General features: G+C 47.5%; 1 protein-coding gene across 1 annotated transcript in view; it reads right to left on the reverse strand.

Annotated features, from left to right (window-relative positions):
* The window catches only part of PTPRJ (protein tyrosine phosphatase receptor type J), a 168,357-nt gene extending 160,472 nt beyond the window's left edge, over positions 1–7,885 (reverse strand). The window contains exon 1 of the mRNA XM_027114695.1: positions 7,436–7,885. Within this exon, the coding sequence (XP_026970496.1) occupies positions 7,436–7,870 (435 nt within the window). The 5' untranslated portion in view covers positions 7,871–7,885. The remainder of the gene's footprint in view (positions 1–7,435) is intronic.
* Positions 7,886–20,784: the final 12,899 nt, after the last annotated feature.

Here is a 20,784-nt window from a genome sequence, read left to right on the forward strand (position 1 = left end):
TAACTTATCCAACTACCCTTTGTGAAAGGTACCACTGCTATTATTAGCATTTTAGAAATGTGAACACCAAGGATCAGAAAGGTTAAGGCACCTGCCCAAAGCACACAGCTAGTTAGATGGTGGAGCTAGGATTCCAACTTGGCAGGCTGGCTCTCAGGTCTATACTCTCTTCATCACCCAGGGGTCTTATTTATCTCTGAGTTCCTAAGGACAAGGGCTGCATCTAAAATAATTGGAAAATATATGTAATTGAAACACAAATTAGAGACAAAGGACTAACTTCCTCAGTTTCCAAAGCGCTTGTACAAATTGATAACAAAAAGACAATCTTTTTTTTTTTTTAATGAACAGGGAGTTAACCCCCGCCCCACCAAAAAAAAAGAAGGAATTAATGCAAATAGCCCAAAACAAGAAAAAAATGCTCAAAATTGAAGCTATAACTAAAAGTAACAGGATACAATTTTTTACCTCTCAGGCTGGCACACATTTACAAATTTAACAATCCTCAATTCAGCTGAGAGTATGGAGAAACAGACACTCTCCAAGCCTATGCATGCAGGTACAAACTGGGGAAAATTTAACAGCCATCAAATTTTTAAATGCATGTACCCTCTAACCCAGCCATCCTAAAATTAGAAATTTACCCTATGGAAATTCTTGTGAAGGTTACAAGAAATATGTATCAAAGACACTCTCTGAAGCATGATTCCTAAAAAGGGGGTCAGAGTGTCTAAAAACAACTTAACTGTCCATTGACAGGAGAATGGTGAAATAAACTGGGAAAGTCACACATCAGATTAGGCAGTCATTTAAAGGAATGAGTTAAAACTATGGGCACAGATATGAAATAATCTCCAAGATAACTAAGTATTAAAAAATTAAAAGCCTAAGTAGAAAACAATGTATATATAATGTTTCCTTTAATGTAACTTTTTAAAAAGCTCAACACAGATACTTGTATACATTACATAGAAACTTTTTTTTCCTGGGAGGAAACCAAGGTTACCCACAGGGTTATCTCTTTGAAGAGGACTGATACTTTTCTAAATGTTACAGTTTTAGATTGGAGGGTTTTCAACCTGGGCTTCATGGTCTATTTTAAGGAGTCTGTGAAACCCCTGAAATTGGATACTGAATTGTAAATGTGTGCATTTCTTTTAGGGAAAGGATTCTTCGCTTTTGCATACCCTGTAAGGGTCTTAAACCTCTCCCTCCCCTGAAAGATTAAGAACCACTGTGTTGGACCCGTATTGGTGCTGAGTTTTAATATTCACTCACTTCTTTGCTCAGAAGCCATGAAACAGCATTGGATTGTGACCAGCACAGGCACTCAGAAAAACACCACCCCATCCCTGCCCTGGAGAAGGAGATAGTTTGTGGCATAATAATGACATTGTCTGCTCAAGCCTCAGAAATGGCAACAGGGCACAGCTTCCCTCTAACAGGAAGAAGGAAAAGTGGAACTGAAAATTATTTGCATGTTTAAAATTAGACCTTCTGTGGGAACTGACACTACTTCGCTTTCAAAGTGCCTCCCATCTGCTGTCTCATTGCCACCACCCGTCACCCAGGCATTTACATGCCGTGGAAATTCTGAGACAATAGGATGACTATTAAGGAATCCTATCACTGATAAGGAAGTAATAACAAATTTCCTACAGCTCCCGTCTTCCAAGAGGTCACCAGAAAAGCCACTGGAAAGCCATACGGGGAGGTGACAAAATTGCTGTGGACTTCTCTGGTCTGAGAGACCTGCAGCTTCCAGGGATCTCCACTTAGACACTCTCTGCCCCTCTCATGACCACTCCTTCCCTGGCAAATCCAGTGCCAGCCCTTTCTCTGGAGGGGCAGCAAAGACGTCACATGCACAGCCTGTATCACACCTGTGACTGGTTAGCCGGGGGTGATCAGAATGATGTCAGCCCCACAGCCTGTAAGAGTCACGAGGCCACCTGCTTCTCTTGCTCATCACCAGGACCTCCATTCAGTGCCTGTCCCACATCCAGCACGTCCCTAATTGAAGCAATTTATCACATTTACAAGTGTGCCGTAACCACAGCATCTTTCCATAATTCCGTACTCAATATTTTTCTTTAGCTTAACTTTTTATTAAGTTTAAACAAATTTATTTACCATGACCCTCATGGGTTGGACATCTCACTTATAACTTTTTTACTAACGCTCCCCTAAAATAAATAATTATTAACATTTTTCTAAAATGTTCTGTGAGCCAAGTTCATTTTGCACACCACTAGGGTTATTCCGCACCACTGTGTGGGAGACACTTAATAAATATTTGTTACATGAATTAATGACTTGAAGCCCCACCTCCCCTCCGCAGATAACAGCAGCAGCCACAACTAGCAACGGGGAGACTCGGAATTTACAGAGCAGTTCCTCTTCCATCTGACTTGATCCTCTCCGCCACCCAGTGAAGCAGGAAGTATTAGTCCCATTTTCCAGATAAGGAAATGAGGAGTCACAGAGGTTAAGTGTCTTGCCCAAGTCTAGGCAGCTACTAACTGGCTGAGCGAGGACCTAAAACCAGGTCTTTCCATCCCAGATCCCATTCTGTCTCCACTAAAGCAGGCCTGCCTAACATACTCAGGCTCCCAAAGAAACATGAGCAGGAAAGGGGGTTCCTGGGCTGTCTGTGTTACAAATGGAGTAGATTCTACAGGGTTTAGAATGCAGAAAACCCAAAATGACTCCCTGTCCCATCAGGGTTCAGGCCCCACAAGCCTGTCCTTCACCACAGGTCAGTCACCTCCTCTCTTTTTATTTCCCCCTCCTTTTTTTATTGAAATATAGTCGATTTACAATGTTGTGTTAATTTCTGCTGTACAGCAAAATGATTCATTTATACCTATATATACATTCTTTTTAAAATTCTTTTCCATGATGGTTTATCACAGGATATTGAATATAGTTCTCTGTGCTATACAGTAGGACCTTGCTGTTTATCCATTCTGTATATAATAGTTTGCATCTGCTAACCCCGAACTCCCAACCCATCACTCCCCTACCACCCACCCCTTGGCAACCACAAGTCTGCTCTCTATGTCTGTGAGTCTCTTTCTGTTTCATAGATAGGCTCATCTGTGTCACCTCCTCTCTTAGCTGCACACTGAAGACTTTTGTAAAACACATCAATTCTTCCAGCACAGGACAGTAAACTGGAGCGGCAGAGATGGCAAACCCACCTCTGCCATGTACTAGTTATGAATCTTTGGTAAGTTCTGAACCTCAGTTTTCTCCCAAATAAAACGGGATCAGGGAATTCCCTGGAGGTCCAGTGGTTAGGACTCAGTGCTTTCACTGCTGGGGCCCAGGTTCGATCCCTGGTCAGGGAAGTAAGATCCTACAAGCCACGTGGTGTGGCCAAAATTAAAAAAGAAAAAACATTAAAATAAAATAAAATGGGACCATGAATAGCACCTACCTCTCAGTTATTTCTGCAATGGTCAAATGAGATAATGCATTAAAACCCTTAGTGCCTGCCATATATAAAGTTACCTATTAATTAATGTTGTCAGTAGCATTCTATTCGAAGGGAAAATTGCCTCTTACCCTACACTCTAAAAAATTCTCTTGGCCAAGCAGTGAATGAACTAAGTAAGTAACTGCTGATGAAGTGCTGGCTAAACCCAGGCCTACAGTCATTCAGCAACTCTACCTGGGCCTCAACCCCAAGCAAAGATTACTTTTAGGAGCTAAATAACCTCTTTGCTGACCGAAATTGCTCGCTCAGGAGCCAGGATTCTCTCTGCTTAGGAAACCTTGGGTGTTCTGTGGTTATCTTCACCGTGTGGCTAAACTTGAAGTCGGCTCAAAGTCACAGTCTAACCATAAACCAATTTGCTCTGTTTTCTTAAACCGTCTGCAAACAAAACATAATCGTTTGGTTTTTCCGTTGTTGTTCTGAAGCAAAACAAAAATATTTAAAGTCACCCCTATGAGAATTTTAACAAGCAAGTTCAAGGGGAGTCAAAATAATTTTTTGTACCCTGGATGAAACAGGTAGGTAAGAGGGCTTAAGGATTAGCTACAGTAGACAATAAACACAAACAGCTATTATTCACCAGGAAACAAGAAAACAAAGGAAAAGCAAATCCAAAACACTATAAGACCAACAAAACAGCTATCACTCACCAGTTTGTTTGTTTTTCATTCTAAAGCAGCCCACTATCAAGCTGATTTTATAAAGAATCTGTCAGGACTGCTTTTCTCCAAAGAAGGAGGCAAGGGGGAAAAACTGCTTTGTCACATTGCCTAAAACATACACACAAACCAAAATTAGTGGGCAAAAATGCTACAAGAATGGGTGAAGTCACCGCACCCAGCAAAGTCCTCATGTTGGAATCATCTCTGGCCATCCTTCCTGTCTTGGAGAAGGGGGATGAGAAGCCAGGTTAAAAAATTGCTTTTCCAGCCCTACTAAGCATTAAGTCTTCCAGCACCTCAGCTTCCTTGCTTCCGTACCCATTATCATTAATGCCCAAACAGAGCTTCATCTTTTCTACAACTTGGCCATTTTTTAAGCTGCTACAGTTGATTGCATTTAAAAACACACACCATCCAAGCCTTACAAAACCAACCAAGTGTTAGGGAGGCAGTCGGATAACTTCACCCACATTTCCTATATGTATGGTACAAGCTTCAGAAATCTCAAATATGACTTTCAATCTCAAATATGATTCGACTTTGAAAAACTCAATTTACACCCACAGTTTCAGGAGTACACAGTGAGGCAGGGCTGTGCCTATTGTAAAATTAAGAACAAAGAGAAAACACGGCCCAGAAAACAGCATCATGAAAATCTGAGGCACGGGCAAGTGACACAGGTTCCAGTCCCAGCTCCTCTACTGTCTTGCCAGGTGACCTCAGCCCAATCACTGTCTTCCCTGGGCCTCAATAGCCTTATTAAAAAAAAAAAAAAAAAAGAAAAAGAAAAGAAACAAGCAAAGAAACAAAGAAAAAGGACCTTGAGCTACCCTGAAGTCTGGTCCAGCTCAAAAACCGCGCTGAATCCCTGAAATACCCAATATCAAAATAGACCGTCAAATGTGGATTTTGAAGATGCTTTTTCAGAGAGCCTTTTAGACTTCCTATTTTATAATGTATCCAAAAATGAGAAATAAAGAGCCCTCTTGAGTTTCTACAGGACAAATTAGAGAGGAAGGAAATACCTGAATAGGGGAAAAGTGTAGCATGGCAAGATGCTATTGAAACACAAGGAAGGATTGGGCAAGAAATAAATTTACCCAAGAAACGTTTCGCTGATTCAAAGCACAGCTAGCAACCATCAGGGCCCAAGCAAAACCATAAATAATATAATAAAATATATATGTACCAAAGTAAACTAAAAATAAATGAAGTATTTCTTTAGTATTAACTTTGGTACAAAAGATCTTCAATATGAGGCAATATTTTTTTAATCTCATATACTATTCTCCATGAATTTCCTTACAGGGTCAGGGAGAAGACAGTCCATACACACTGTACCTTAATGTTAACCCCATCTGGACACACTTTTTTTTTTTTTTTTTTTTTTTTTGCGGTACGCAGGCCTGTCTCACTGTTGTGGCCTCTCCCGTTGCGGAGCACAGCCTCCGGAGGCGCAGGCTCAGCGGCCATGGCTCACAGGCCCAGCCGCTCCGCGGCACGTGGGATCTGCCCGAACCGGGGCACGAACCCGTGTCCCCTGCATCAGCAGGCGGACTCTGAACCACTGCGCCACCAGGGAAGCCCTGGACACACTTTAATGTTTACAAAGCTCTTTCAGACACTGGCCAGTGAAAGTCCCTCAAACAACGCTATGGGGCAGGTGGTCCCATGCTACAAAAGCTATTAACTGAGGATGGAGGAGACGGAAGAGCAAGTCCAACCTGCACCCGGCCCTGGAGCTGGTCTTCTGACACCTAATCCAATATTCTCTGCAGGAGGTCACAGAGCCTTCCAGGCCTTCAGGACAGCCTGTTCAAAGCCTGCCGAGGAAAACTGTGAGGGGACACTAGCAACCAGAGCGTCCTTTGGGTGCTGAGAGTTGTCGCAGCCCCCAGGCCCCAGCTGCCTTCTTGTCCTGCCTGCTGGGCTGCATTGCTGCCCCAAGGCTGACGTCTCTGCTCTCAGACAATCTTTTTATTTGTGCTTGAAAAGTTTTCCCTTGTAATAACCTACAATGGAAAAGAATCGAAAGTATATATATAGATATATACATATATATGTATACCCGAATCACTTTGCTGTACACCTGAAACTAATACAATATTGTAAATGAACTACATTTCAATTTAAAAGAAAGAAAGAGAAAAGGAAGGGACCTGGGGGGAAAAAAAAAAAAAACAGTTTTCCCTGAAGCCAGGTTCCATACCCAGCCAGTAACTCACTTCCCAGGTTTTCAAACATCATGTCCTCAGAGCCGCTGTCTGTATAAAAGAAGCAAGGTTTTTCCTTTACAAAATGCACAACAGGGGTATCATCAGGGCCCTTTCCACTGCGAGTTCAAGACCCTAGCAGTCTCCTAGAAAGCTGTGAGGACGAACCCGCTGGCTCAGCTCCCGCCGCAGGGCTGGGTGATTCTGCTTTTTCACTTCCAGTTCCCTATCTGTGAAATGGGGACATCTCCCAGCTGCCCGGCCTCACCCCGTGGGAACACCGTGAAGGGGAAACGGCGCTTTCAGAAAGATCGTCACCAAAACGGCAGGCACAGCATTATCTGAAAAGCGAAGCTAGAAAACAGGGCGGGGAGGTGGGGGGGGGAGCCGGCGCCCACAAAGCACGAATTAAGCATCCAGGGAAGCAAGCAGCTTCTCCGGGAAGAGGACCGTCGCCCGGAGGCACGCCTGCGAGTGGCCACCTTCTCCCCAGGCTGGGAACTTTCCCCAGAAGCAGCGCCCTCTGCCCGGAGGCCCCGCGCCTCTCCCACTGCCCGCCGCCCGGCGCCCGACCCTGCCCCGGCTCCCCGCGGCCGCCGCCGCTGCCCTTCGGCCCGGCCCCTCGGGCCCCCGCAGGCCGGGTCGGAGGTCGGCTGCGGCTCGGCCAGGCCCGCCCGGCTCCGCGTCGGGAGCCCTCCACAAACACGCCCCCTCCGGCCGCCTCGGGCTGGCGAGCCGGGCCCGCGCCGGCCAGATGTGACCAGCTCGGGTCAGGGCCGGGCCAGAGACGGCCTGCAGCCCGCGCGGGGCCGGCCACGGGGAGGCTCCGGGCACCCGGGACCCCGAAGCCCACCACCCTCCCTCGTGTACGCGGCAGCCGGGGAAACGGCTCCGTCGCCGGAGCGCGAGGCCGGCCTCCAGCAGCGGGGGGCCCCGAGGACGCGGACCCCCCGCCACCTCCCCCGATCCCGGCAGGCAGGGCGCACCCGGGCAGGTGCAGGGGCTGCCAGTCCCGCCCCCACCCTCCTCGCGCCCCCCCACGGGCCCACCCATCTCACCTGGCCCAGGCGCAACAGCAGCAGCAGCGGCGGCAGCGCCCAGCGGAGCCGGGGCGAACGCGGAGGCGGCCGCGCCTCCCGCGCCGCCTGCTTCATTCCCCGCGCGCCCTGGAACGTGCCCGGGACGCGCGAGTCGGGCCCCGCCGTGCTTCCGAGCCCCGGCGCCCTAGTCGCCGCCTCCAGCCGCCGCCTCCGCCTCCTCCTCCTCCAGCCGGTCCGCCTCGTCCCCGCTCCGCCCGCCCCGGGCTTCCCCGGGGACATGGCAGCAGCGGCGGCGGCAGCGGCCACACGGCGGAGCCTGGCGGGGCTGCAGCGGGGTGGACGCGTCCCTGGGCGCGCAGGGGCTTCGCAGGGCGGAGCGAGCGGCGCCCACCCCCCGCGCTCAGCGCCCTGATCCCGGCTCCGGCGGCTCCGGCTGCCTCCTCCGCGCGTCATGCGGATGGGGCTGCAGGGAGCCTCGGCGGGCGCTCAGCCCCCTCCCTCCCCTCCCCCTCTGAATATTCATCGCTTCCTCCCACCCCGGCCGGCCGACCGGCTGCCGAGCACCGCGGCCCATCGCCGCCCTCCCGCTGCAGCCCCCGCCCCCGCCGGGCCGGCCGGGCGGCTGGGAGGGGGCGGCGGCGCTCCCCGCGCGCTCCCGGGCGGCTCCCCTCCGGCGGGCAGAGGAAGCTCCCCCGCCTTGCCCGCCCTCTCCGCCCAGCCCTCCCACATTCCTGGGACTCGGCACCCGGGACGCGGCTCTGCGGCTCTCGAGACGCGAGCCCGTACCCCTCGGCCCGGTTCCATGGCCCCGAGTTTGGGTCACCAGATGTTGACCGAGACCCCTGCCGAGGGCACAGCCAGGCCTGCGTTAAGACGGCAACCCAGGGAAGGCCTGGTTGACCTTCGCTGGGTTGCCGGCGAAGGCTTGGAGTGGCAGTGGAGGTGCATGAACCCCTAAATTGTAGGGGACGTGCAGTGTGTTCTCCCCGCCCCCATCCCCGGACCAGGGAGGCAGAGAGCAGGCATTGGAGCGGGTCCAGTGATTAGGATCCCCCGCTCTGCCATGTGGTAAACCTGGCTCTGCTAGTAGTACTAGCTGTGTGACCTCGGGAGAGGCATTTCACCTCTCTGGGCCTCCTTTCCTCATCTGTGAAGTGAGGATAATACTAGTACCTGGCTGGAGAGACTTGACCATTATATGAGATAATGAACGGAAAAGTCCTAAACACCCGGCCTGACACCACACATAGTGGGCCTCAGTAAGCAGTAGCTCTTCCAGCAGCTTTCATCACATTTTCAAAGAAGTCCACAACCCGAAAGGGGTTGAAGATTACTGCAGATGTTACTGTTATGCCCATGCACACAGGAGGGAACTGAGAATCAGATGCTCAGCCTGTTGCCCAAGGAAAAGTAATGAGAGAAAGGGCCAAACCAAGGAGTGCTGGGGAGGGAGAGATGAATTCCAACCAGGGGAGGAGGTGACACCTGAGCTGGGCTTTGAAGGATGGGTTGAATTTCACCAGGAAGATAGAGGGGGGCAGGGGCTCAAGAAGTGGGAGCAACTTGGCAAAAAATGGGAGACGGATGCTTCAGGCTTGGCCCTTCTGAGAAGAAGCAAATGGGAGGTTGAGGGGTTCATATATAGAGACTCTGAAAGGCACAATAATAAGTCTGGGCTGGATTCGATGTGCAGCAGATTGTAAACCACCAGGTGCCCAACACCACAACCAGACACCTCTTGTACCTCAGGTTCCCCATCTACGAGACAGGAACGCATCTTCGCTTAAAGGGTCTAAGCAGCTCCTACCAGGACTGCACACACAGAGAACAGAAGGTAAAGGAACCTCACCTGGTCACTCAAACACCCTGCCATCTTTTGTTTAAACACGGTGTAATTATCGTAATTCACCAGGAATTCTGTTCCTTCCTAACTCCTCACCTTCTTGGGGCAGAGACAGGTGGTTTGAAAGCCGTTCGTATCCATGATGGCCAAAGAAAGCGTGACTTACTGCCAGTGCTACCAGGTCTTCAGGTTGCCCCACATACTCATAGACCCTACCGACCCTAAGGATCCATCCAAGCCTCCACTGCTTCGTGACAGGTCTGCAAATAGCTCTGGGAACACCAGCGTGCGCTTGGGTTTTTCTCCTGGATGAAATATGTGCTCACGGTTGTGTTAGTTGGAACCGGATTTCCCCACAACATGGTGATGAAAGAGAATAAACAGTATTTTCAGTAAAGGGAGTTACAACCTGAATAATAAACTACCTGTTCAGTCATAAACAGATCACACTGGATTAATGACCTATATGAGACATAAATTAATCCTGAGTACGTGTGGTATAAACTCCCTGAGGGCAGGGATCGGGCCTTTCTCCCCCTGGTTGCCCTGCAACACCTCACTCAGTGCCTTACCCATGGCAGGAAAAGCTCATTTTTCCACAAGGATAAATTAGGGAAGGGTCATTCTCTTTGCAAAAGGACTTGAGATTATGTTCCAGTGTACAGGAAGATCCTCAGATGCCACCTCCCCTAGAAATTCCCAGATGCCCCAACCCTGAGTTGGGTACCCTTCCCTCTCTGTGCTCTTGTAGCTCCCTGTGCTAACCTAACCTAACCACAGTGGACTGTAAGTCAGGCCCTTGAAGACAAGGCCTGCATTTTCCTTGTCACTGTATCCCCAGCACATAATAATCACTCATATAATATTTATTTAGCTGAATTGAATGCATTCCTTTGAATAGCAAACTAAGGTGTTAAATGTATGTCTGTACACACACACACACACACACACACACACACCCCAACTTCCATTTGCAAACAGCTTTTCAGGAATAAATCTGCTGTGCAAAGTTCAGAGCACATTCTCTCTGGAATAAATAATGCTATCTGACCTTTTAATCACGTCCACCCTCAAGCAAAAACTAAAGCTCTACTGAATATGGAGCCAGGTGCCCAGAGAACGAAAGGGTCAAAGCAAAGAGAGGCTGGAGGGCAGCGTACCTGAATGTGTTCCAAAATTGCCAGGTAAGAATCACCCAGTGGCTTGTTATAATATACGTTCCCATGCCTTTCCTTAGACTGCAGAGGACTGTGTCTGTACTTTTCACCAGCTCCTTGGTAATTCTTGCTGTGAAACAGGATTGGAAGGCACTATTGATCTTATGGCTGGCCTGCATTGCATCCCTACTAATAATAAAGACCATTGATCTGGTACTAACTAGGTGCCAGGCACTACTCTAGGTACTTTACATCCATTATTTCTGCTCCTTACTACAACCCTATAGAATGGGTATCATTATCAATATTTTAGGAACAAAGAAACTACATCTCAGAGAGGCTTAGTTACTTACACAAGATCACAGAGCTTCAGAGGGGCAAAATCAGAATCTGAAACCATACCTTTCTTGCCACTATGTCATGGTGCCCCTTCCCTTGACATTTGTAGATAACAATATAAAGTGTTTTCTGTGTTGGCTGTTGTTATTACTTTTATCATGACTCTCTTGGGCCTCAGTTTCCCCAATTTTAAAATAGGCAGTGACAGAAGGTACAAGACTTTCCACTTCATCCCCCAAGAACGGGGAACAGGCAAGGCAACCATGTTTCATGAGAGGTCCACCATCCCAGCAGGAAGCAAGCCCGCTGGGCACCAGCCTGGAACCAGGTCGCCGGCCCTGCAGGGAGTCAATTCAGCCTGGCAACCCTCAGTTTATTTTAAAAGCCACCATGAGCAAACCATTCTCCAAAGCCCTCCTAAGCGGAATGGAATGTTTCTTGGGAGTCTGATTAGCTAATGTTGCAGGCATGGCTGCCCTGAGACCTTCCTGCCTCACAGACTTGAACTGAATCAGAGTGGAAAGGAAGACTTTTCGAAAGTTCTTTAAAAAAAAAAAAAAAGTAGCACTTCATCTTTACAATAGTAACGGGCTGTTTCCTGTGGACTAATAACTGGGCTGTGGTTAGAACTCCATGTTTGTCCACCAGACCTCAGTTCCTCCTGAAACACGGCCTTAATCACCTGCCCCTGTACCAAACCAGGGAGTGTCTCAGCAAGGCCTTTTTTGTTCCTGACTTCAAGCACCTGCAACGTTAAGCATGTTCATATTTCTGTGCGTGTGTGTGTGTGTATTATGTGTTGTGTGTTGTATGCTGAGATAGGAAACAAAGTTTACTTACAAAGAAACAGTAGCACGTGACAGATTTTTCAGAGTGTAGAGAGCAGAAGGAGAGCCATTGCTCTCAAGAGTCCCCACCCTTTCCCAAATGTAGGCACCCACAGGGAGGAGCCCACGGGCTTCTGCACTTCCAGCTGTTAGGTCCTGAGTCAAGCTCCCAGGGAGCCCAGTACCTTCGAGCTCCCAGGGAGTCCGGTACCAATCACACTGGGCTGGCAGAACGAACACGAGACCCAGGGTTTGGGGGTACCTGGGTACACAGGGAGTGTGTGGTAAGGAGACTTGGAGCCTAGGGGACAAGAGGCTTTTGTCCAGGGCTTGAGAACTACTTCCACACAAAGACCACAAGTGCCAGGTTGGGGGCAGGAGGGCAGTCAAGCCTGCAGCAGAAACATCACCTCCAACAAAGGAAGGGCTGAGAGGTGTAAAGACAAGAAGAGGGAGAGTAGGCGGGAGGCCCAGAGTCCCAGGGCTTCTTGGCAGCCGGGTCCTTCCTCGTTAAAAATAAATTAATTTTTTTCAGGTTTGAAAAGAAATGTTCTTTCTTCTTTTTTTTCTTTTTTTTCAGGTTGAAAAGAAAATCTTAATCACATTGGGCTGGATGTATACAACACCTGGGTCCCTGCAGTTAGGGTAAGTAATCAACTCGTGTGGGAACAATTGTATAGTGGAATCTTGCTAGTAGAGAAGAAAATACCCTGAAATCTAAATAAGCAAATAAAAATCATATATGGCACTACAGTTACATTATGTATATAAATGATATATAAACATGTGCACGTATATATCATATTAGTATATATCATATTAGAGAGATACAAGCATGAGCTTTGCTAGTGGCAATAAAGTCTAGTGGATATGAGTCTGGACTCTGGAGTCAGCTGCCTGGGTTCAAATCCTGGTCCTGCCATGTATTAGCTGTGTGACCCTGGATAAGTTACTCAAGTTCTCTGTGCCTCAACATCCTTATCTGTAAATGAGGATGTTCTTGATGATAATATCTACCTCATAGAATTTTTATAAGTATTACAGTAGTTAAAGCACCGATAATACTGCCTGGAATAAAGTAAATACCATGTAAGTGTTTGCCATTATTAAAATATTTTTTTGGAAGATCTGAAGCAGGGTGGTGTAATGGGGGAGGATATGTGCTTTGGATCAGATGGTCATAGGTTCAAGTCCTATGCTTGCTATGTAATTTTGGCCTCCATTTCCTCATGTAAAGAATGGGATGATAGAGACTTCCCCGGTGGTCCAGCGGCTAACACTCCATGCTCCCAGTGCAGGGGGCCCAGGTTCAATCCCTGGTCAGGGGATCCCATATGCCGCAAATAAGAGTTCGCATGCCACAGGTTAAGATCCCACGTGCCGCAACTAAGACCCAGCACAGCCAAATAAATAAATAAAATTTTTTTAAAGGGATGATAATTGATCATTATGAAAATGAAAGGAAAAGTCACATGCAAAGTGCCTGGCACATATTCCAGGAGATACAAGTGGTAAAGGCATAGTAACTTATAGAAAAAAAAAAAAAAAGGAGATTGGGAATGAATGGTACTAGTGAATGGTACTCATGACCATCACAGTGACAGAGCCTCTAAAACCTGGCAATTGAAAGTGTGGCCCACTGGGCAGCAGTATGACATCCCCTGGGAACTTGTTAGAGTTTCTGGCCCCACCCCAGACCTACTGAGATGGTTGATTTGATGAGTGGGCCTTGGGATGCCCAGATATCTGGTTAAACACTATTTCTGGATGTGTCTGTGAGGGTGCTTCCGGAAGAGATTCACATTTGAATTAGTGAGCTGAGTAAAGCAGATGGCCCTCCCCAATGTGGGTGGGCTTCATCCAATCTGTTGAGGGCCTGAATAGAACAAAAAGGCGGAGGAGGGTTGAATTTTCTCTCTGCCTGACTGTTTGAGCTGGACAACGATCTTCTCCTGCCTGGCATTCCGGGTTCTCAGACCGTCAGACTCAGACTGGAATCTACACCATTAGCTCTCTGGCTCTGTGGCTCTCAGGCCTTTGAACTACACCACCAGCTTTCCTGGGTCTCCAGCTTGCAGATGGTAGGTCATGGTCTTCTCAGCCACCATAATCACATGAGCCAATACCTTATTTTATTTGTATATATTTTTTTAACATATATATATTTTTGTTGTTGTTGTTGTTTTGCGGTACGCGGGCCTCTCACTGTTGTGGCCTCTCCCGTTGCGCCAGACGCACAGGCTCAGCGGCCATGGCTCACGGGCCCAGCCGTTCCGCGGCATGTGGGATCTTCCCGGACCGGGGCACGAACCCATGTTCCCTGCATTGGCAGGCGGACCCTCAACCACTGCGCCACCAGGGAAGCCCCAACATATAAATTTTATATATTTTTTTCCTATTGTTTCCGATTCTCTGAAGAACGCTAACGCACCTACTAAATCAGAATCTGCATTTGAACGAGATTGCCAGGAGATTCCTATATACCTTAAAGTTTGAGAAGCACTGACCTGGCCGGCTGGGTGGCAAGGCAGCATGCTCCTTAAGAGCTGGCTCTCAGGGACTTTCCTGGCAGTCCAGTGGTAAAGACTCCACGCTTCCACTGCAGGGGGGCCGGATTCCATCCTAAAAGAAAAAAAAAAAAGGGACTTCCCTGGCAGCACAGTGGTTAGGAATCCGCCTGCCAATGCAGGGGACACGGGTTCGATCCCTGGTCCGGGAAGATCCCACATGCCGCGGAACAACAAAGCCCATGCGCCACAACTACTGATCCTGTGCTCTAGAGCCCGTGAGCCACAACTATTGATCCCATGCACCACAACTACTGAAGCCCGTGCGCTTAGAGCCCAGGCTCTGCAACAAGAGAATCCACCGCAATGAGAAGTCCGCGCACCGCAACAGAGTAGCCCCGCTCGCCTCAACTAGAGAAAGCCCGCGCGCAGCAATGAAGACCCAACGCAGCCATAAATAAATAAATAAACTTATTCCAAAAAATAAAATAAAAGAGCTGGCTCTCAGCCTTTATCAGTGATTTGCTTAACATGCTTATTTCTGGCCCCCCATCAGAAACTCTGAATTAGGGTTCTATCTCCGATTAGAATTGGAGCTCAGGACTCTGCACTAAGAAGCACACAGGTGACCCAGGTACCGTTAGCTTCCTCCAACCACTTTGGGAAAACACTCTCAAGTGTGTTTTGAGTCTATGTGATTTTTTTTTCCTATGAAGCAAAAGAATTTTAAAAGGTCTAGACTACCACATATAAGCAGAATATGTTTAAAGAGTTTCCTTTTACTTACTTAGAAACTATAATCCAAGATCAAGAGACAGTAAACACCTAAGTAATAACATCCAGTTCCATTATTGGCAGCTAACTATGTACCAGGCTATGTGCAAGCTATTTTATACACTTTATCTCATTTAATCCTTCTTTATCTGTATATTTATACCCACAACCCTACCCCACAGGTGCTGTCATGATTCCCATTTTATGGTTAAGGAAATAACAGCACGTACAGTTTAAGTAACTTGCTCAAGGACACACAGGTGGCGGAACAGGAGGCGGACAAAAAGCTGGCTGAAGCCAAACTTGTGTTAACCACTCTATGATTGCTTCCCAGGGCAGACATCCCTGGCCTAAGGAGGTCCTTCTGTAGAACTCTTTCCCTACCCTCAGTATCTCCCACATGGTCCTTTAAGCTTCAGCGTCTTGCCAAGGGCAGCATGTTACAGATACCCCTGAATTCCCTGAACATACACAATAAATGCATGATTTCAAGATAAGAACATATAGACAAATTCCTCTTCTCCCTTGTTTCTTATTCATCTGCTGCTGTCGTTTTCCTCTGTTGTTATTTTCATCAGGCTTTTTTTTTCTGAGACTTGCATCCACTCTGTTGAAAGGTGCTGTTGCTGCTCTCAGGGCTTATCATTCTGAGACTCGGGCAATTGTAAAATATTACACACAAAGAGCCTTGGAGGTCATCCAGTCCAACCCGCTCACTCTACAGATGAAGAAACTGAGGCTCAGGGAGGTTGAGTGACTTGTGAATGGTAACACATCTGGCCCATGTATCAGCAGTGCTTCAGCAGTAAGGCTCTGTTCTGCAATCTCTCTTGACGTGCTCCCTCTCCTCTATGTGACTCACAGGAAAGAAAGTAAGATCTCTCTCATTCTGGGCCTCCACCCTTCTCAAATAACCTCCATTAATCTCTGGGCTGTTAAGAAATGTCTGTATGCTTGATTTAGCCAAACCTTGAAATTTGCAGTCACCAAAGATGTACAGAACATGAAGGATTTTTGCCTTGAGCCTCTGGGCCCTGGGAAAGCAAGCTGGGCTGGGCTGATCCTGGGCCTGGTTCTGATTTGGCCATTGTCCGAAGCAAAGGAATCCAGCACAAAGGAGGAGTTTGTACACCAGCTGTAATCCCGGTGTAGGTAAGGCTGCAACCGGTGTCCTCAAGGTCTTGGCTTTTCTGGCAAAGCTAGATTTCCTTTACTCCGGTCCCTGCTGACACTGTGACAACCTGAAGACTCGTTAGGCCCGGAGCAAGACATCCGCAGAGAAGAAGCATAAACATAAACAGGGCAAAGCAGTGAAGGGATCCTGCCTGGCTCCCTAACTCGACCTGGCATTTGTTACCTGGGAGGATCCCTGGCTCCCGGCCTCCTGGCCTTCAGCACCAACCTGAGGCAGGTGTATTCTCTGCGCACCTGGATCATACCCAGGTGTTAGCCAGCCAGCTCGATCTTCTACTCCCAGGGCTAGAAGGGAGTTTAGAGGTCATGCATTCAACCCCTGATTTTACCAGTAACCAAACAAAGGCCCCAAAGGAGGTCAATGATTGTCTAAAGCCATGGAGAAGTGTGTAGAGAAAAGTCAGAATGGGAACTGGGATAGGAGTGGAATAGAGAGAGAGGTATACACACATGTGCACATGCACACACACATACACACAGCATTATGTCATTTTCAAGTTTACAAAATTCTTTCACATACAGTTAAGAATGATACTCAAGATAGTTTAACCTGTGAGGCCCACAGCCCTACAAACATTAATACATTTGGCCCTCTCCTGAGAAGTGGGCTCTGACCCTATTTCCATCTCACAGATGAGGAGATGAAGCCTCAGAAGACTGACACTTAGCCCTGTTCACCATCGTAAGTTATATTTGTGTTCGCTTGTTTGCAGATTACAGAGATAGCTTAAGCAAAAAGGGGGGTTTTGTTATAACACTGGAGTGTCACAGAGCACCCCCAAGGCAGGAATACCCAGGGCCTCCCCTAGCCTGGGACCAAGAACTGGAAAACCACCAAGAGCTCAGGACAGTTGTCTCTGCCTCTTGCTTCTCTCCTGCAGGCCACCCTTCAATGCATCTCCGTGCACTTCTTTCCAGTTTTTCTCACCTCTGTTTCATGTCCTTATAGTGACTTGTAGACCATATCAAATCCCAGTTCTCAGAAGGAATCTGATTAGCCCAGCTTGGATCCCATGCCCACCCCTGGTCCAATCAATGTGGCTGAGGAGAGAGGGTCATATTACGTAACGATCGCGACCAAAGGCCACCTCACTGGTAGGTAGATGCACAGATAGGGGTAGCAGTGAGCTGAGCAGACACTCCAAAAGTTGTCTACTATGGTCACACAGGACACACAGAGCCAGGGCTCAGACCCAAGTCTCCAGCCTGTCAGGACAGAATGCCTTTCCATAGGACCACTGACCCCTCTGTCCCCAGGGCCATGTCCAAATACATGGCTGCTCACTCTGCACTAATCTTTGGATGCCAAGGGATGTCCCTGTTGCCCTGGAAGGATTTAGGCCAAGGACTGAGATTCAATTCCAGCTATTCCTGCACAGAGATCAAGGGAGATCCCCTGATTGGCTCCTGAGTTTATTGATGAAATTAGACAGAGAAACAGAGGAAGGAGAAAACCTGTCATCAGCAGTGGAGTCCCAGAATCCTGCCTGCTTCTCATCCTCTGGTTGTCTGAACACTCTGTTTAGGGGCTAAGAGTGGTGCTGACTCTGTGGGGAGCACTGCATGGGGCCATGGCAGATGGAGGAAGTATCTGCAGGGAACCTAGAAATCAAAGGCCTGCTCAGAGGCTGGCAGGAAGCTACTGGGTCGTGGCGCTAGAAAAGGGAGACACAAAAGGCCTGAGCTGATACTGAAAGGGCAGGGGGTATGGCCAAGGAAAGAACCCCAGACAGGGGGAGAGCAGAGAACGGATGCCAGACACACTGCTGGACCCCTCCCCGCAGAGGCCGTCTGGAGCTGGCCCTTAAGGACCATGGTAGGATGGGGCCTGGGACATACATACTGCAGGTGGGAATGAAACCAATCCAGTCTCTCTGGAGGCACTTTGGCAATATGTATTAAAAGTCTTTAATGGGCTTCCCTGGTGGCGCAGTGGTTGAGAATCTGCCTGCTAATGCAGGGGACACGGGTTCGAGCCCTGGTCTGGGAGGATCCCACATGCCGCGGAGCAACTAGGCCCGTGAGCCACAACTACTGAGCCCGCGCGTCTGGAGCCTGTGCTCCGCAACAAGAGAGGCCGCGATAGTGAGAGGCCCGCGCACCGTGATGAAGAGTGGCCCCCGCTTGCCACAACTAGAGAAAGCCCTCGCACAGAAACGAAGACCCAACACAGCAAAAATTAATTCATTCATTAATAAACTCCTACCCTCAACGTCTTCTTAAAAAAAAAAAGTCTTTAATAATAATAAAAACAATAATAATAAAGGCATTTTTACCTCACAAAACCCACTGTGGTTATTTCTCCACTGCCTAGAAAAGAGCCTGATTCACAGAAGGGACTCAATAAAAATTACTGAACGAACGACTAGATGATTGACATATGCATAAAGAGAGATATAAGCAAGGATGTTCAATACAGTAGCAAATTGGAAACAACCTAAATGCCCACCAATAGGGGACTAGTTAAGTAAATTATGGTATAGCCTTATAAAAGAATACAAATATTTAAAATGATGGCATAGATGTATACGTATTGATTTGGAAGAATATTCTCAATATTTTGCTGGGGAAGAAAGTAGGATAAAAATAATGCCATTTTATAGAGAGAAAAACATTTTAATATACACATAAAGAAAAGTTAATAATGTATGAAAATGATAACAATGGGAAATAAGATTTCAGATCATTAATCCTTTCTCTTTTAGTTTATTTCTATCTTCTAAATTTTCTACCATGACCATATGTTACTTGTATAATTAGAAATAATAGGAGAGGGAATTCCCCTGGTGGTCCAGTGGTTAGGACTCTGAGCTCTCACTGCCAAGGACCCGGGTTCAATCCCTGGTCAGGGAACTAAGATCCCACAAGCTGCACGGCCAAAAAAAAAAAAAGACAGAGAGAAAAGAAAGTAATACATGAAAATATTTCTCATCAGAAGAGGGTGAAGTGAGGCCAAGAGGGAGATGAATACAAGTGATCAATCAACAAATGATTTCAGAGCACTGGTTGCATGTGGTGCTGAGTGCTTCAGCAACTATGAAGAAGTGTCAAGCAAAGTCCCTGCCCTCCAGGAGTCAACAGTGTGATGGTAGAAAATCACAGGGGAGGGTGGGAGACGGCTGCAGGCTGGCACTGAGACTATGGTGGGCACAAGGGCCACCGACAGTACTTTGCTTCCTGTGACCAAGGATAGACCAAGACGAGGCAGGGGAGGGCTACGGATGGGGGACCCTAGAAAGCCAGAGATGCAGCAAGAACCAGCAAAGCAAAGACCGGCAATGATGAATAAGGGCCAACGACATCAGTGAGAATTAAGTTTAGCAGAAAAAAAAAAAATTAAAATCCAACTGTGTGCTAGGTCCTGTGCTAGGGATACAGGTGCTAAGGATAATCAAAACGAGCAAGGTCCCTGTTTTCGTGGATTTACAGTTAAGTGGAGGAGGGAAGAAATTGACTGATGAGTCAATAAATAAACATAGCAAGAAAAATACCTGACAGTAACAAGCATTATTCGTTTTTAAGCTGCATCCAAATACCCCCATTGTCTTACTTCAAACAGTAAATGTCATGGGGAAAAAAAATAATATAATGGACATCCTCATACCTATTACCAACATTTAATTGTTCTTAACATTTTGCCATGTTTGCGTCATCTATTTTTCTGTTGCTGTTTTTGTTGTTGATGTGTTTTAAAGTACAAACATCATGACGTTTCACCCCTGAATACTTCAGTACACATCTCTAAAAATTAAAGACCACCGTATACCTAGCCACAACATGATTATCACACCCAACACAATTAATAATAATTCTTTAATAGAATCAAATACTCTGCCCATGCTCAAGTATATACAATTGTTCCTATAATATTTTTTTATTTATTTATTTTTGTCTGTGTTGGGTCTTAGTTGTGGCACGTGGGAGCTTTTGTTTCACAACAGGCTCATCCCTGCGGTGAGCGGGCTCCAGAGCCCACGGGCTCTGTAGTTGCAGCGCGCCGGCTTAGTTGGCCCCCCACATGTGGGATCTTAGTTCCCTGACCAGGGATCGAACCCCCGTCCCCTGCGTTGGAAGGCGGATTCTTAACCACTGGACCACCAGGGAAGTCCTCCTATAATATTTTTTTTTATGCTGTTTTTTCAAACTAAGATCCAATCAGCAGCTACACATTGTGTTTGGTTGTTTTTACTTTTAAGTTTCCTTTTAATGTCTATATCTACAATCTCATTTACATCAACATCTGTGTAGATAGATCTCCATTGTCAATACCCTGGAGGTCCAGTGGTTAGGACTCCACGCTTTCACTGCCGAGGGCACGGGTTCAACCCCTGGTCAGGGAACTAAGATCCCACAAGCCTCGAGGCACAGTCAAAAAAAAAAAAGATCGCTCCCAAAAATCATGTACCCAGTATAGCTAGACTCAGCCAAAAGAAACCCAGGCTATTAGTGGGTAGCAAACCCTGTAACCTGGTCCCCTCCCATCCACCAGTAAGAGGTGACTAACTACAGGTGAAATTGCTGGCCTTGGAAAAAACCCAACTATACCCTATAGGTGAATCAGCTCCATCTGAGAAGGACTGTTGAATCCCTCCCCCCCTTGCCTTTCTTGGATAGTTCAAAGAGGCAGGTGGGGGCTTCCCTGGTGGCGCAGTGGTTGGGAGTCCGCCTGCCGATGCAGGGAACACGGGTTGGTGCCCCGGTCCGGGAGGATCCCACATGCCGCGGA

The sequence above is a fragment of the Aethalodelphis obliquidens genome, unplaced genomic scaffold, assembly GCF_003676395.1.
Source record: "Aethalodelphis obliquidens isolate GAN/ISIS:26980383/991018 unplaced genomic scaffold, ASM367639v1 scaffold14, whole genome shotgun sequence".
Taxonomy (NCBI): domain Eukaryota; kingdom Metazoa; phylum Chordata; class Mammalia; order Artiodactyla; family Delphinidae; genus Aethalodelphis; species Aethalodelphis obliquidens.